Below are 17,553 nucleotides of genomic sequence, written 5' to 3' on the forward strand. Positions count from 1 at the left end.
TGTTACTGTAAAAGATACTTACGCTACTGTTGCACATCACTTTTTGTGTACCATATGAAATTTTCTTACAAGTTGTATGTTGAAACTTCCTGGAAGATTAAAACTGTGTGCCGGACCGAGACTCGAACTCGGGACCTTTGCCTTTCGCGGGCAAGTGTCCTTTCTTTCAGGAGTGCTAGTTCTGCAAGGTTCGCAGGAGAGCTTCTGTAAAGTTTGGAAGGTAGGAGACGAGGTACTGGCAGAAGTAAATCTGTGAGGACGGGGCGTGAGTCGTGCTTGGGTAGCTCAGTTGGTAGAGCGCTTGCCCGCGAAAGGCAAAGATCCCGAGTTCGAGTCTCGGTCCGGCACACAGTTTTAATCTGCCAGGAAGTTTCATATCAGCGCACACTCCGCTGCAGAGTGAAAAATCTCATTCTGGAAGTTGTATGTTTTCAGACAGTGTACCCGTTTTTAGCTGCAAGAAAATTTCCTTGCCTTGGATCTGTGTCTCTGCAACACGTACATCCTGCATGTATTGTTCGCCATTTAATTTATTTACCGATGGAATCCCCTCCAATTGTTAGGTAATCCACGAAATCTTTATGCTGATAATTAATCTCTCTCCTCAGCGTCCTCCCTTTTCTCTTATATCGCAGTCCACGATTTCGCGAAAAAGCGTTCGTCATATCTCGTTTTTACTGTACTGGTGTGTTAACTTTGCTGCAGTACCAAGAAGTTGTGTAACTATGCAAGAGGAGAGCGCCGAACAGGGGAGCGTATTCACTGCGTTGTGCGTCATGGAGCTTCTGGAGCGGTGGCTCATTTACACGAAACTTGTTTTCCACAGTCGATGAACTCCAATGAGGGTCATCAGCAGCTACAGCGATAAGTGTGCCGCGTCTGCTGCTCGGACTCCACTCGGCACTGCAGTACGTTTTCGGAAGTCACCGCAATCCCTAGATAAAGCATGCTCGCTCGTCGAACGGAGACCTATGCGCTCTGCGTTGTGCTGCTGAGCTTTCTGACGCTGTCATTGGGCGCCCACCTGCGCCAGTCGTCCACAGTTGTCGTCTGGGACCGCGAGGAGTCCGGGTTAGATGGCGCACCTTCGAACGACGCAGAGTCTAGCAGCGAGACTGCGCTCACTGACCTGGTCAGCAGGTCGTTCATAGACATGCCGGGCATCAAGACGTGTCCGCCTGGTCAGCAGATGGACTGGATAGGCAAGTGCAGGACGGCGATTCGATCCTCCAGAGGTACGGTCTCTCACTCCCAGGAAGAATCTCCTATTTTACTAATTCCTGTTTCGACTAACATCAGACTGTAGGCCTTATTAAACGTTTCCGTGCAGATGGGGCCTAGTCAAAAATGGTTCAAATTGCTCTGAGCACTATGGGACTTAACTTCTGAGGTCATCAGTTCCCTAGAGCGTAGAACTACTTAAACCTAACTAACCTAAAGACATCACACACATCCATGCCCGAGGCAGGATTCGAACCTGCGACCGTAGCGGTCGCGCTGTTCCAGACTCTAGCGCATAGAACCGCTCGGCCACTTCGGCCGGCTGGGGCCTAGTCAAATGTTTGATAACTTTTGTTAGAGCTGTAAACTTTAACTTATAAAGTTAGTTTAGTTTCACACCAGTAAACAACCCCATTCTTTAAAGAATGGAACTCCCATGTACAAAACAGCTTCATGCTTCTGATTACTAATTACCTTACCAATGAGTTAGTATATTAAGTATCTGACGTTAAGCATGTAAGCGAGAAAAATGTTAGAAAAGGTTTGAAATTATATGTAAAGTTTGTTGGAAGTCGCTGAGTCCTCTCAGTATAAAACACTGGTTGAGTATAATCCAAGTAACTTGCACTCCTCTTTCAGCAAAAGCTAGATTTTCTCGCATCTCAATGTTTATGACGTCATATCTCCTGCACAGTGTGTCATATGATGATAGTATAAGACATTCAGTGCTACTTGTGGACACTGTCTGCAAAATTTGTTCCGAATAGAGTTAGTGGTAGAGAAGAAATGTCTCATCCCTGAAGTGTCAATTTTACTGCACGCGGGCCGAAAATGTAGAGAGTGATAAACGTTTTACCTTTCATCATTTTGTGGTTGGTATCGGCGAAAGGTTTGAAATTATGTGTAAAGGTTGATGGAAGTCAGTAAGCGCTCTCATTCCCAAATATTGGATGAATATAGCCTGGGTATTTGTGCGCCTTGAATTACGCTGCCTCAGGCCGTATACATAGCTTATAACTGTAATATCTGTCTTACTGTGCTCAACCTCTCATATAAGAGAGCACCTCTTAATGAGTAATTTATGTCAGTATTTTCAATTTTTAAAATCGGTGGTAGTCCAAGAACGAAACTCGTCTAGCTTGAAGGGGGAAACCAGATGGTGCTGTGGTTGGCCCGCTAGATGGTGCTGCCATAGGTCAAACGGATATCAACATGTTTTTTTTTAAAATAGGAACCCCACTTTTTATTACATATTCGTGTAGTACGTAAATAAATATGAATGTTTTGGTTAGACCACTTTTTTCGCTTTGTGACAGATGGCGCTGTAATAGTCACAAACGTATAAGTACGTGGTATCACGTAACATTCCGCCAGTGCGGACGGTATTTGCTTCGTGATACATTACCCGTGTTAAAATGGACCGTTTACCAGTTGCGGAAAAGGCCGATATCGTGCTGATATATGGCTATTGTGATCAAAATGCCCAAAGCGCGTGTGCTATGTATGCTGCTCGGTATCTTGGACGACATCATCCAAGTGTCCGGACCGTTCGCCGGATAGTTACGTTATTTAAGGAAACAGGAAGTGTTCAGCCACATGTGTAACGTCAACCACGACCTGCAACAAATGATGATGACCAAGTAGTTGTTTTAGCTGCTGTCGCGGCTAATCCGACCATCAGTAGCACACAAATTGTGCGAGAATCGGGAATCCAAAAACGTCGGTGTTGAGAATGCTACATCAACATCGATTGCACCCGTACCATATTTCTGTGCACCAGGAACTGCATGGCGACGACTCTGAACGTCGTGTACAGTTCTGCCACTGGGCACAAGAGAAATTACGGAACGATGACAGATTTTTTGGACGCGATTTAGCGATGAACCGTCATTCACCAACAGCGGTAACGTAAACCGGCATAATATGCACTATTGAGCAACGGAAAATCCACGATGGCTGCGACAAGTGGAACATCAGCGACCTTGGCGGGTTAATGTATGGTGCGGCATTATGGGAGGAAGGATAATTGGCCCTCATTTTATCGATGACAATCTAAATGGTGCAATGTATGCTGATTTCCTACGTAATATTCTACCGATGTTACTACAAGATGTTTCACTGCATGACAGAATGGTGATGTATTTCCAACATGATGGATGTCCGGCACATAGCTCGCGTGCGGTTGAAGCGGAATTGAATAGCATATTTCATGACAGGTTGATTGGTCGTCGAAGCACCATACCATGGCTCGCACGTTCACAGGTTCTGACGTCCCCGGATTTCTTTCTGTGGGGAAAGCTGAAGGATATTTGCTATAGTGATCCACCGACAACGCCTGACAACATGCGTCAGCGCATTGTCAATGCATGTCTAAAATTGTGAGCCATGTGTTTGTGACTATTGCAGCGCAATCTATCACAAAGCGAAAAAAGTGGTCCAACTAAAACATTCATATTTCTTTACGTACTACACGAATATGTGATAAATATGGGGGTTACTATTTAAAAAAACGCAGTTGATATCCGTTTGGCCTATGGCAACACCATCTAGCGGGCCAACCATAGCGCCATCTGGTTTCCCCCTTCAAGCTAGACAAGTTTCGTCTTTGTAGTTTTTTCGTTTGACGCTTATTTCGTGAGATATTTGGTCCGGTCACGGTCAATGGAACACCCTGTATACTTGTAATAATGAAAATCGAAATTTTGTTGCCCCTCGAAGCCATTAGATAGGCAACTTGCAACTATGTTTGGGTTCCGACAGTCCATAGTCGGTTAGTAATATAGACTTGCTCACTCAAAGTTAAGTGAGAATGTCAGATATTTCATTATTATATAGACAGTTGTATACTTCCACCGACGTACCTTTGTGGGCCCCAACATCGACTGCAATATTATTCAGTTTTTATATCTAAACGACTGCTTTGCCAGTGTATGTGACCCGCCCTATCTTCTATAAACAACGATATACAGGGTGTTCATTTTAATTGGAGACTGAAATATCTCGAAAGCTACACATTGGATAAGGAAAAGTTATAGTTGCATTTGTTTTTCTCGGACATCCTCCAGTACCACACTCAACCCGCCATCCAACTCGATGCGCGGGTGGTGGGGGGGGGGGGGCAACTTTGAAATCTTTAAGGGGAACCACCGTTTTCTATTGCATATTACAATTCTTCGACAAAATATACATACTTTTTGTCTGAAGCTTTTTGTTTCGTCACAAATGGCGCTGTAACCGGAGGAACAGCATTGGGTTCAAAATGGCTCTGAGCACTATGGGACTCAACATCTTAGGTCATAAGTCCCCTAGAACTTAGAACTACTTAAACCTAACTAACCTAAGGACATCACACACACCCATGCCCGAGGCAGGATTCGAACCTGCGACCGTAGCAGTCCAGCGGTTCCGGACTGCAGCGCCAGAACCGCTAGACCATCGCGGCCGGCCAGCATTGGGTTTACAATCATAATTTACGACGCGTTACTCAATGACCCTTGAATATCCCATGGCACGTGGGACTCTGCATCTACGTTGGGAGGGTAGGACAGGTGAGTATTTCATTACTCTCGACTGGAAACCCCCGTTTGCAGCGTTGTATTCTTCCGACATATCGAACAGGGGACTACTTGAAGCGCCATTGTGGCCGTCTAACGAACTATGACGTGTCATAAGAGGCAATACACTGCGACCGGAGCTCACATGTCGTCCTGACGTAGAACGCATGGCGGCTCCTAAATATTTCAATACTTGCGCAATGTTTATTGCCTGCGCATCTACCTATCACGTAGAGAACAGACGTGCAAGTGGACGATGAATGTTACGTCCGCAGAAGAAAAAACTGAAAAGATCCTGCTTTACGGAAAATGTAGGAGAAATGTTGAGGCTACTGTTGGCTTAAACGGCGAGCGTTTTCAGACAAAGCTCGCTCTCGTTCACTCTATTACAAGGTTGTGAAGGTAACTAACTATGTCTGGTGGCAGTGTACAGACCGGCAAAACGAAACGAAGCAAACATGTTGCAGGAGAAGCTAATGAAGTAGCTGTACTAGCGGCAGTGAACCACAACCCACGGATAAGCGTCCGGAAATTAAATAGCGATTCCGGTATGTTCGTATGTAGTATTCTCAAAATACTGCATCGTCATAAGTATCATCCATACAACGTATTACTGGGTCAAGAATTTCATGGCGCCGATTTCCATAACCGGATAATGTTTTGTGAATGGGCACATCAACAAATGCAAACGACTCCCACATTCTTTGCCGAGGTACCATCTTCCGCTGAGTCTACATTCACCAACCATGGTAGCATTAACATATGGTGTGGCATCATGGGGCACAAATTCATTAATCCATATTTTATCTATAGCACTTTGAATGGACGCAAATATCGAACGTTTTTGGAACAGGAACTACAGATACTACTGCAGGATATTGCCCTGGAGGTTCGACAAAGTATGTGGTTTCAGCATGACTATTGCCCTGCACACTACGCAATTGAAGTACAGGAGGTATTAGACCGTGTTTACACGGGTCAGTGGATCGGCAGAGGTGGCCCTATTAATTGGTCCACTAGATCGCCAGATTTGACGTCTCCAGATTTCTTCTCTGTGGGGATATTTAAAAGATAAGGTATATAAGGAAATGCCAACAGGCCCTGAAGACATGGTCGACAACATCAGAAACGCCTGTGCTGCCATTCCCGCAGATAAGCTTCTGTCCCGTGTACAGTTATTTTAAAAGCGGATCACTAACTGTATTCAAGCTGGTGGTACTACGTTTGAACAGTTACTGTAATTGGAAAAGTAGAATAACGTTCGCTTCGAGCTACGGACACAGTGGCGCGTCGAGTAGTCCCATATTCGATATGTCAAAGGAATACAAAGTTGCAAATGGGGTTTCTAATTATAAGTTATGAAATACTGTCCTGAGTGCCATTGGATATTCAAGTGTCATTGAGTAGCATGTCGTATACTGCGATTGTGTGCCCATTTTCCCGATTACAGTACCATCTGTGGCGAAACGAAGAAAATGCTTCATATAAAATGTAAGCAGATTTTGCCGTAGAATCGTAATCTGCAATAAAAAAGTTGGTTCCCACTGAAGATTTGAAAGTTGCCTCCCGCCAACCACGCACTGGGTGGGGTAGAGGTCGACTGTGATATCACTGGATGTCCACCTCCGAGAGAAACAAACTGTAATTATAACTTTTTTTGATTCGGTGTGTTCCGCCATGATCATTCTCAGACTTTATTCCATTATTGGAATTTACGCTTAACAGAAAGAATACAAATTTAAGAGACATGCAACGTGCTGATCGTTTTATTTTGTTCAGCTTTAAGATTTTTGCTGTCATTTAAAGTTTAGTCCCATTCAGATTCTATTTTCTTCTGTTTTCAAATTTTTGTTGTCATCTAAAATTTAGTTTCATTCAAATTCAAAATATAAGTAGTTACTTGATAGGAATCTTAGCCTGTAACATGTCAGTGGGATGGAGAAATGACCTAAACGATGTTTTAGGAAATTTGTGCCCTGCACTCGTTACAAGATTCTAGAAAAAGGGTGAGGATATTCATTTTAATATACGGGAAAATGATTGCAAATCACACTTTTAGTAGTTCAGTAGCAGAGCACATGATGTTGTAAGTAGGCTGTTTAGGTTTTTATATTGGTAACGCCACGTAGCGCTCTGTATGAAAATCACTGGCTGTGCTGTGGGCAGTCTGTGGCTGATTGGCATTGTTGTAATATTCGCCATTGTAGTGTTGGGCAGTTGGTTGTTAACAGCTCGTAGCGTTGCGCAGTTGGAGGTGAGCCGCCAGCCGTGGTGGATGTGGGAAGAGAGATGGCGGCGCGCCCGGGTTCCCGGGTTCGATTCCCGGCGGGTTCAGGGATTTTCTCTACCTCGTGATGACTGGGTGTTGTGTGATGTCCTCAGGTTACTTAGGTTTAAGTAGTTCTAAGTTCTAGGGGACTGATGACCATAGATGTTAAGTCCCATAGTGCTCAGAGCCATTTGCACCATTTTTTAGAGATGGCGGAATTTTGAGAGCGGACGATCTGGACGTGTGTCCATCAGAAAGATAAAATTTGTAATATTGGATATCATGGACTGATATATATATTATGACTTTTGAACACTATTAAGGTAAATACATTGTTTCTTCCCTATCAAAATCATTCATTTGCTAACTATGCCTATCACTAGTTAGTGCCTTCAGTAGTTTGAATCTTTTATTTAGCTGGCAGTAGTGGCGCTCGCTGTATTGCAGTAGTTCGAGTAACGAAGATTTTTGTGGGGTAAGTGATTTGTGAAACGTATAGGTTAATGTTAGTCAGGGCCTTTCTCTTGTAGGGATTATTGAAAGTCAGACTGCGTTGCACTAAAAATATTGGCTGTCAGTTTAGTGTTGATCAGAATAGGTAAAGAGCGAAATGTGTGAGTACGTTCAGTTATGCTCAGCTGTTTAAAAATCAAAGAATGTAAGAGGTTTATCAGCACAGTAATTCATTAATTTTTCTAAGGGGACGTTTCATAATGTGCTTCATGTACGCACTTAATGCAGAAACGAATCGCGTTCGTGTCCTACAGTGCTTAGTCACATTAATATGACAACTTGTCAAAAGCCTGAATAATGACCTTTTGAATCGCGGACCGCTGCGAGACGTAGAGGGAGAGACTCACTTAGGTTCTGGAAGGTACCGACAGGGATGCAGAGCCATGCCTACTCCACTGTCGTGGCCAGCTCTTTTAGGTTTCTCGTTTGAGAAGAGCCCGATCGAGGTGGCTCCTAAAGGTCTCCATGGGGTTAAAGTACGGTGGCCAGGGAAGTACGGTGAACTCACCCTAGTACTCTTCGAACCATGGACGTATTGTATTGTATTGTTGTATTTAAAAATACCGTTACTAGTTTCTATTTTACAAAATTCATCTTCAAACGGCTTACATAATTTTATGTTCAAAACCCTTGTTACGTTGTATGACAGGTATTTTGCCATCAAATGACTGCCTGGAATATTTGTTTTGAACGTATTTCGCGAGTGAATAACATCATCTTGTCTTTAAGATGTACTTCGTCGTACCAGTGGTCGTATTATTGTTACGTACTTTCTGGAAATTGCACATAATGACTATCATGGTACGAACAAAAATTTCGTTAATTCCCATTTTGGACTGCGCTGTGAACTGAACGCTAAGGATCCGTACCCAAAGACCGGAAAGTTGCACAGGTCACACCAATATTCAAGAAAGGTATTACGAGTAATTCACTAAATTACAGGCCCATATAGTTAACGTCGATATGCAGCAGGAGTTTGGAACATATATTCTGTTTGAACATTATGAATTACCTCGAAGAAAACGGTTTATTGACACACAGTCAACATGGGGTTGGAAAACATCGTTCCTGTGAAACGCAATTACATCTTTATTCACATAAAGTGTTGAGTGCTATTGGCAAGGGATTTCAGATCGATTCCATATTTCTGGATTCCCGGAAGGCTTTTGACACGGTACCACATAAGCGGCTCGTAGTGAAATTGCGTGCTTATGGAATATCGTCTCAGTTATATGACTGGATTTGTGATTTTCTGTCAGAGAGGTCACAGTTCGTTGTAACTGACGGAAAGTCATCGACTAAAACAGAAGTGATTTATGGAGTTGTCCAAGGTAGTGTTATAGGCCCATTGCTGTTCCTTATCTATATAAAAGATTTGGGAGACGATCTGGGCAGCCGTCTTCGGTTGTTTGCAGATGACGCTGTCGTTTATCGAATAATAAAGTCATCAGAAGATCAAAACAAACTGAAAAACGATTTAGAAAAGATATCTGAATGGTGCGAAAAGTGGCAGTTGACCCTAAATAACGAAAAGTGTGAGATCATTAACATGAGTGCTGAAAGGAACTCGTAAAAACTTCGGTTACACGATAAATCAGTCTAATCTAAAAGCCGTAAATTCAACTAAATACCTAGGTATTACAATTACGAACAACTTAAATTGGAAAGAACACATAGAAAATGTTGTGCGGAAGGCTGACCAAAGACTGCGTTTTATAGGCAGGCCACTTAGAAAATGTAACAGACCTACTAAGTAGACTGCCTTCATTGTGCTTGTCCGTCCTCCTTTAAAATACTGCTGAGTGGTGTGGGATCCTTATCAGATAGGACTCACGGAGTACATCGAAAAAGTTCAAAGAAAGGCAGCACGTTTTGTATTATTGCGAAATATGGGAGAGAGTGTCACAGAAATGATACAGGATTTGGGCTGGAAATCATTAAAAGAAAGGCGTTTTTCATTGCGACGGAATTTTCTCAGGAAATTCCAATCACCAACTTTCTTCTCCGAATGCGAAAATATTTTGTGGATACCGACCTACATAGGGAGAAACGATCACCACGATAAAATAGGGGAAATCAGAGCTCGTACGGAAAGATATAGGTGTTCGTTCCTTCCGCGCGCTATACGAGATTGGAATAATAGAGAATTGTGAAGGTGGTTCGATGAACCCTCTGCCGGGCACTTAAATGTGATTTGCAGAGTATCCATGTAGATGTAGATGTAGCTGCACATCAATGATTGGGTCACCAACGTTTGGATCTCGTGCATACTTCCGTCTTCCACCAGCTTCTTTTATTTGTGTGTGGGGTGTAGTGGTGATTTATTCGCACTGACTTGATAGTCTGATGTCATAAATAATGATGAATGATAACTGATCTGCTGAAAATGCAGCCGTTTACTCACATCTGCGCTAACACTTTCATGAATTTCCGCTGACGAGTGTGTTGAAAGCGCCTTTCCCTGTTTATTAAGGCTGTGCTTTATCTACATTGCCACCCGTTCAGACCGCACTTGTTTTCTCCATCGGTGAACCACAAGCAAGGTCACCACCGATAAGGTGGCTGTCGCTCGGCAGACGTTCTCGACAGAGTAGTTTGCTCGGGGAAGTAAGTAGTCACAATTCGCGTTCAACACATGCAGCACCCACGCGTATCGGTGGCGTGTATGATTTGTTTTCTAGCGCTGGTTCCCCAGACGCTGACGTCACCGGACCAGCTTCTCCACATATTCATCAGCGTGGTGGAGGCGGTCTCAGGTAGGCCGCGATCGAATGGTACCGGCTGCAACTCGCCGCATAATGAGTCCGACGACGCGTTGATGGAAGAGTTCCTCGAGCTCGTAAGAAACGTCTCGGAGGTGGCGGTCGTTCTCGATGACGAAGGACGCCGACCACGTCAGGAGCCTCCGAATACTGCAGATTCCGGAAATGAAACGGAATCTGGCCTTCTGGATAGGTCGCTGGTAAACGCGACACCGACGCTGAAGACATGTCCTCCTGGTCAGCAACGCGACCGGCTGGGCAAGTGCAGGACCGCGATACCTTCCGCTAAAGGTAACTTGTAGCTCTTCAACACGTGAGTTCTAGTTCCTTCTTGGCGGTTCCCAGTACATAATTGCTGCACACGGAGCGGATATTCCGGAACTCCACGTTTCACGCCATCTCATTCAGTGTCTTCCACTTGGCCCGGCTGGGACAGGGTGAGCGGCGTGCTGTTTGGTGATGACGCTATAAGGAGCAGGAAAGTGTCGTCTTTGGTTGACTGTAGGAGGATACAGTGTGGCTGGGAAGGAATTTCGATTTGGTGTAATGAATGGGAGCTTGTTCTAAAAGTGGAAAAATGTAAGCTAATGTAGATATAGGGTGGCGCACGAAATGTGTTACCATTTTGTTTTTGAATACAAACTTTATTGTCAATACAATCTAAAAGGAACATATACTACAATGAAGAGACGTCCTTGGAGATTTGTTCTAACTCAGCAAATGCTCAATATGTCCACCATTTCATTTCCTAACTTCCTTCAAACGAACACTGAAGTTACTGATTACCCTACGGCACAAGTCTTCCGTAATTTCACTGCAAGCTTGAAGAATAAATCTCCTGAGCTCCATTAAATCACGTGGACGTTTCGGGAAAATTTTTCCTTTAGGTACTCCCAAAGAAAAAAGTCACGGGGATTGAGGTCTGGACTATTAGGGGGGGGGGGGGGCAATTTTGTCCGTCATTGAAGCGACCTAGAAACCTGAGTGAAATGATCCGCATGTCGAAATGCTCGTGTAAAAACTACAACACAGTGTTTGCAGTATGTGGCCTTGCTCCATCTTGTATGAACCACTGCGTGTTGAAGGGCAAGGCAGTAGCAAGAAGCTATGGCATGAAGCTATTGCGAAGCATGCTCAAATAACTCTCGCTGTTCACAGTTTCTTCAAGGAAAAAGGGTCCAATAAGTCTGTGACTGGAAATTGCTGCCCACGCTGTAATCCTCGGAGCATAATGTTGTCGTTCATGAAGCACTTGTGGGTTTTCAGTGGCCCAAAGGCGTACAATTTGTTTGTTAACCACACCGTCTAAATGAAAATGTGCCTCGTCTGAAAACCAAACGTTGTTGAGAGTTTCTTCCCTATCCTCCGCCCACTGAACAAACAGTAGTCTCTGCTGCTTGTGTTCTTCAGTGAGCTTCTGTGCACAGGTCATCCTGTATGGGTACATATGGAGGTCACTTTTAAGAATGCGTTGAACGGAGCGTCTGGATATTCCCATTTGCACTGCTGCCTTTCTACACGATTTCCCGGGACTTCTCTGTACAACAACTCGTAGCGCTTCAATATTCTCCGGTGAACAAACAGGCTTAGGCCGAGATCGCTTCGCTTCCAATACTGTTCCTTCCTGTACAAATTTATCGTACAACCTGTGGATGGTCTTCTTGCAAGGGACCCATCGTGTGTTAAACTGTTGTCGAAAACGCCTCTGAGCCACAACAAGGTTTTTCGTTTCATGATAAAGTAACACAATTGCCGATCGTTGCTATGTCGTCAGTCTTCCATTGCCAGCCATTGCTGCTTACTAGTCTCCTAGCGGCAGTATCATGAATTACACGTCATTTCGTAACTTATTTGTTTTTCCAAGCTCTGATGGTACTGCTGTAGAGATCCCAGCGGGATATCTAATGTGCGTCGTAAATTGTGAAAGAAACAATCGGTAACACATTTCGTGCGCCACCCTATAGTAGAAAAAACAATCGTATAATATTCGAATACTCTATTCGTGATATGCTGCTTGAAACAGTATAGTCTAGGCGTAATGTTGCAAAGCGGCATAAAAGCGATCTTGTACGGGACGCTTATACGACCCACTGTTGAGTACTGCTCGAATGTTTGGGATTCCCATCAGATCCTATTAAGGAAAGACATCGAAGCAAATCAGAGGCGCGGTAGGATCGATCAATACGCGAGTATTATTGAATTGCCACTTGAACTCAAGTGGTAAGCCTTGGGGGAGGGGGGGAGGGGGAGGAGGAAAAGCACTCGCTTACTTCATATGAAAATAAAAATGACATTAGCGCAGAAGCAATCCTTATGAAAATGAAAACTAACGAAAATATTAAAATCTTAGTGCACTAGAATAGAAAATGTAGAGATTTCAAAATAACTCACAAATTATAAAACGTGACATTCCATAAGCGGCAGAAAATCAGCGTCAACAATTTCGTGACACTGTAGTTTGATACATCCGGGAACAAAGATCTTCAGTAATTATCATATTGGTGTGCATTTCAGAGGGATTAGAAAACCAAAGCAGAAGAAAATTGTTGACAATCGGCCAACAGTCTTTGGAATGCATGAGACTAAACGTCCAGATTAATAAAAGTAAATTGCATATTAGAACTCTCTTTGTCTTTAGCAGCCGGCCGCGGTGGCGGAGCGGTTCTAAGCGCTTCAGTCCGGAACCGTGCGACTTCTACGGTCGCAGGTTCGAAGCCTGCCTCGGGCATGGATGCGTGTGATGTCCTTAGGTTCATCTACATTTATACCCCGCAAGCCACCCAACGGTGTGTGGCGGAGGGCACTTTACGTGCCACTGTCATTACCTCCATTTCCTGTTCCAGTCGCGTATGGTTCGCGGGAAGAACGACTGTCTGAAAGCCTCCGTGCGCACTCTAATCTCTCGAATTTTACATTCGTGATCTCCTCGGGAGTTATAAGTAGGGGGAAGCAATATATTCGATACCTCATCCAGAAACGCACCCTCTCGAAACCTGGCGAGCAAGCTACACCGCGATGCAGAGCGCAGTTAGGTTTAAGTAGTTCTAAGTTGTAGGGGACTGATGACCTCAGATGGTAAGTCCCATAGTGCTCAGAGCCATTTGAACCATTTTTGTCTTTAGCGCGATTCAAACAGATTAAGAAAATGAAAATGTTGGAAGCGTATGGAGAAATTTGACGTTAGCGATTAAATTTAAAGTGACGTGAATAGTGTTAACTTTTACGCGTAAATCAGGAAAAATAAATTAAGAACAATGAAATGCATGTTTGTGTGTGGGATTCCGCGGACAGTCAGTCAACGTGAAAGGTTGCGGGGTGTAGAAGGTCGTCATATTGTAGTAGATCTGTCACCGACGCTTCGGCCCCTGTTGCAAAGACCGTCCTGTGGTTCTGCTGGTGTACTGTGCCGACGACGGTCCGCTCGTATCTAGTCGCAACCCCTCTATTGGCGATGGTGTTACTTCACAATTTACAAAAAAGATACTATTGCTCTGCTGTGGTAGAAGGAGTGGGAATTTTTACCGTAATTGGTCTTTCTGGAGTGGAAGTAGCGTGGATCTGCTGTTATTTGTTGCCCTTGTAGTGTTAGTCATGTCGGATAACCGTGCACAGAACGTCGGTGACAGATATCTTACTGTGGCATGCGAATCTAAGCCCAGAATAGTTTCACAGTAAATAAAATATATGTTTCCCTCTGTGGCAATAAGAAAGTATTCGTAGGTTAAGTTATAAAAATTACTGAAATTAAACTTGTAAGAAGTCATACAGATAATCGTCATTTACACACGAGGAAAAAAAATTATTTCTGCTCTGCTTTCTGCTCTGTTTTCTCTGAACTATATGTTTTTCTTTGTGGCAATAAAAAAGTATTCGTAGGTTAGGATAAATCAATTTACTGAAATTAAACTTGTAATAAGTCATGCAGATAATCGTAATTTACACACAAGGAAAAAAAAATTATTTGTGCTATGCTTTTTGAAAATAGCTGCTACACATCTTATCTTCATTTTGAAACGAACAAAGTAAATCCGTCTTCAGTTTGAAGGATGACGTGAACACCTCAGTGTGTAGCTATTCAGGTTTTTCAACGCTCAATGACACTCTCTCGTGAGTGAAGAAAACCTATAACCATTCGTGACGCCCTTCTTCATGTAGTTCAGAGCCCCCGTGGGCGGTTTGTCTTGACAAGCGCTATTATGTATCGAGTGCAGTAAAACGCATATGGTTTCTTCGAATTATCGAGTTTTTTTTTCAGGAGATCGCACTACTATTTCGATTTATCGAGGTTTACTTGCCACTATATTTCGTATGTCTTACTAACAATGTCAGTGCAATTTATGTTTTAAACTTCCCAGAAAATGTAGAAAAGATAGATTGGTGCTTTCAAAGGACAGGCAACCCAGTAAGTTTAGACTGACTGTGTTTGTATACCGGGAGGCCGATAAATAACAGTGACAATAATAGTAATTATTATAGTTATTATTGTAGTAATAATAATAATGACCATTATCAACATCTTCACTTCATGGAGTAGGCTGCACAGCCTGTTTCGCAATCCAGACATCTTCTCCTTGGACAATCAGCACCACTACCCAGTGGGCTTGTAGTGCATGTCGATACTACCCAGACGGTCTTGCTGTATTCTCTCAAAATGGTTACACCAATGGATTTTGCGTTGTTTAATTTTGTTTTCGATATCGAAAATCTGTCGTTCTTGTCTGATTTATGTGTTCCTTTGTAATAACAGTAGTAGTAGTAGAAAACTTGAAGGAATGCAGTAGTTGACCGTCTTAATGACAAACACTGCTCTACATATGAGTCTCATTCACATAAATGTAACGTTATTTACGAAGGCTAACCTGAACGCAAACTTCGTTGAACTGTAAACAAATTAACGAAAGAGTACAAACAAGTTTATTAGAAAAAAGTTGTACTAGAACTCCGTATTACTTCTCTACACAATCACCATTCATACAAACGCATTATTATACCTCTTAACAGGCTGACAAATTCGCTTTGCTTAATATACTATCCATCGAGGTTGGTGAACCCGGCAGAGCATTTTGAAATTCTTGACCGGATTCAAAGGCTTGGGAGGAAAGATGTTTAGATTACATTAGATGATTTTCGTACAATAGATCCATAATGAGGACATTCTTAAGGACGTAGAACACGCCAGAAAAACAAGAACATACAGTACAGACTTACAAAGGAAAAGATATATGCTAAATAAATGGAAATGTCTTGTGTCTAGGGCCTCCCGTCGGGTAGACCGTTCGCCGGGTGCAAGTCTTTCGATTTGACGCCAGTTTAGCGACTTACTCGTCGGTGGTGATGAAATGATGATGATTAGGACAACACAACACCCAGTCCCTGAGCGGAGAAAATCTCCGACCCAGAGGGGAATCGAGCCGGGGCTCTTGGGATTGACATTCTGTCGCGCTGACCACTCACTTACCGGTGGCGGACAAGATATGTGCTACATAACTTCCACAGACAGGAAGTGAAAGGGCACTCGTGGCTATGGAGTAAGTAAAAAATGAAAGTTAAGGACAAATTAGTCACAAAACGAGGAAATGTTCAAATACACTGAGGTGCATATTGTAATTCTTACTCTGTTATAACAATGGATTCTCAAAGAGAAAAGTCAGCATACAATATTTATTTACATACATCGCATTACTGCAGGGAAATCGCACTTAAGTCAGATTTTACGTGTACTCACATTATTTGATATTATTGGTGATGGATACACAGCAGTCGCCTCTTCCAAGAAGTTCGCCAGTGGAGCAGAAGGAGCTGGCCACCAACAAATCCCCTACGCTACTCCCAAAAAACTCATTCACAACCTAGTCAGGTTTATTATGGTCGCTGGCAAGCCACTGAATATGTACGTCGCTTTATATTCGACACTTTGCGGACCAAAGTAAGTGACTTTCAATCTTTGTGAAGATGGTTGTGACTCCTAGTATCGATGCCATGAACCGAGCCGTTGGACGAGAAAGAGATATACCACTAGTGACAAACATCATTAACAAATAGATACACTCAGTTCTTTCATGTGAGTGAACAAATAAATACACTCCCGTTCTTTCATGTGAGTGAAGAAATGAAAATTACCAGGGGCCAACTCCTGCCTGCAGTGCGGATATTCAAAAGCGTCCCACCTGAAATGACGCAACAATGCTTGTATCTTTTTGGGCAGTGTGCGGCCGGGCATTATCGTGAAGCGAGCTGAGACTGGTAGTCAACAGCTCGGGTCACTTCTCTGGAATGGCTCCCTTCAGTACTCAAAATGTCACTGAGTAGGCCTCGGAATCAGTTGTCCGTCTGCATTCCGCGAAATCGACGAACCGTCGTAACGCCAGAAGGGGAGCCCCAATTGCACAACCACCTCACTCCTTACTCTGATGACTTCTGGTCTTTTTGTCAGGGCAGATCAAAAGCCTCGTATACGTGACAGCTACTCCCGACGAACAAACGTTTCTCGCCGAGTTACTTGCACCGTCTGATGAGATTCGTGCGAAGCCTGGTAGTGTGTGCCAAAGTGTTCTACGAAGATGTTTTACCTGTACTGAAGGAGGTGGTCGCCATTTCGAAAACCTTCTGAAATGTAAGACATTATTGAGTAAACAGTACATTATGTTACCAGAACTTAACCCTAACAATAGCAACGCATTTCCCATAGTGCGCCTTACCAAGGGGGAGGGGGGGGGGGGGCGTACGGAGGACTTTATGCCCACCTTCAAAAAATAAAAGAATAAAACAAAATTCGTTACTTGTCGTTGACTTAGATTTACGGCATTCTTTTTAAAGAGGTACTGACGTTGATGTGTTGACAGGTCTAGTACATGAATATACTTTTTACCACAGTCCTACCAATATCAGCTCACTTTCAATAACTTGTACTAGTTGTACGTTATGCCCGCCCTAAAAAAATTGAAATATACAAAATTCGTTAATTTTTGTTGACTTTTTCTCAAATCATTGTTTTTAAAGAGCTATTGATGTGTAAGATCCTGAGCTTCAAAAATTTAAATAAGACGTTCACTGGGGAAAATAACTTCTACTGAGACTTAAATTTTTAGATGAAGTCTAACTGAAAAACATTTATGGAACCTGGTAGAAGAATCCATTAACGACAATAAACACTTTTTTCAAAATTTTAAAATATAGGGTAACAGATTAGATTAAAGTATGTTCAAAAGGTGAGCATAAAGAATCTTGTCCTGGT

The 17,553-nt window shown here is 43.1% G+C and overlaps 1 protein-coding gene across 6 annotated transcripts in view; it reads left to right on the forward strand.

Annotated features, from left to right (window-relative positions):
• Window positions 1-17,553, forward strand: part of LOC126475403 (mucin-5AC-like) — a 145,673-nt gene that overhangs the window by 13,372 nt on the left and 114,748 nt on the right. Inside the window, exon 1 of one of the 6 annotated variants that reach the window (XM_050103243.1) lies at window positions 897-1,235. The exons of 3 other annotated variants lie outside the window; for them this stretch is intronic. Coding sequence is in view for 1 of the 3 variants with exons in the window: in XM_050103239.1 (XP_049959196.1) it covers window positions 10,193-10,610 (418 nt within the window). In the remaining 2 variants the exon portion in view is untranslated. Of the gene's footprint in view, window positions 1-896; window positions 1,236-10,133; window positions 10,611-17,553 lie in introns of those variants that run through there. 2 more of the 6 variants (XM_050103239.1, XM_050103244.1) reach the window with 2 other exon arrangements.

This window comes from Schistocerca serialis, chromosome 4 (genome assembly GCF_023864345.2).
Source record: "Schistocerca serialis cubense isolate TAMUIC-IGC-003099 chromosome 4, iqSchSeri2.2, whole genome shotgun sequence".
In the NCBI taxonomy this organism is placed as follows: domain Eukaryota; kingdom Metazoa; phylum Arthropoda; class Insecta; order Orthoptera; family Acrididae; genus Schistocerca; species Schistocerca serialis.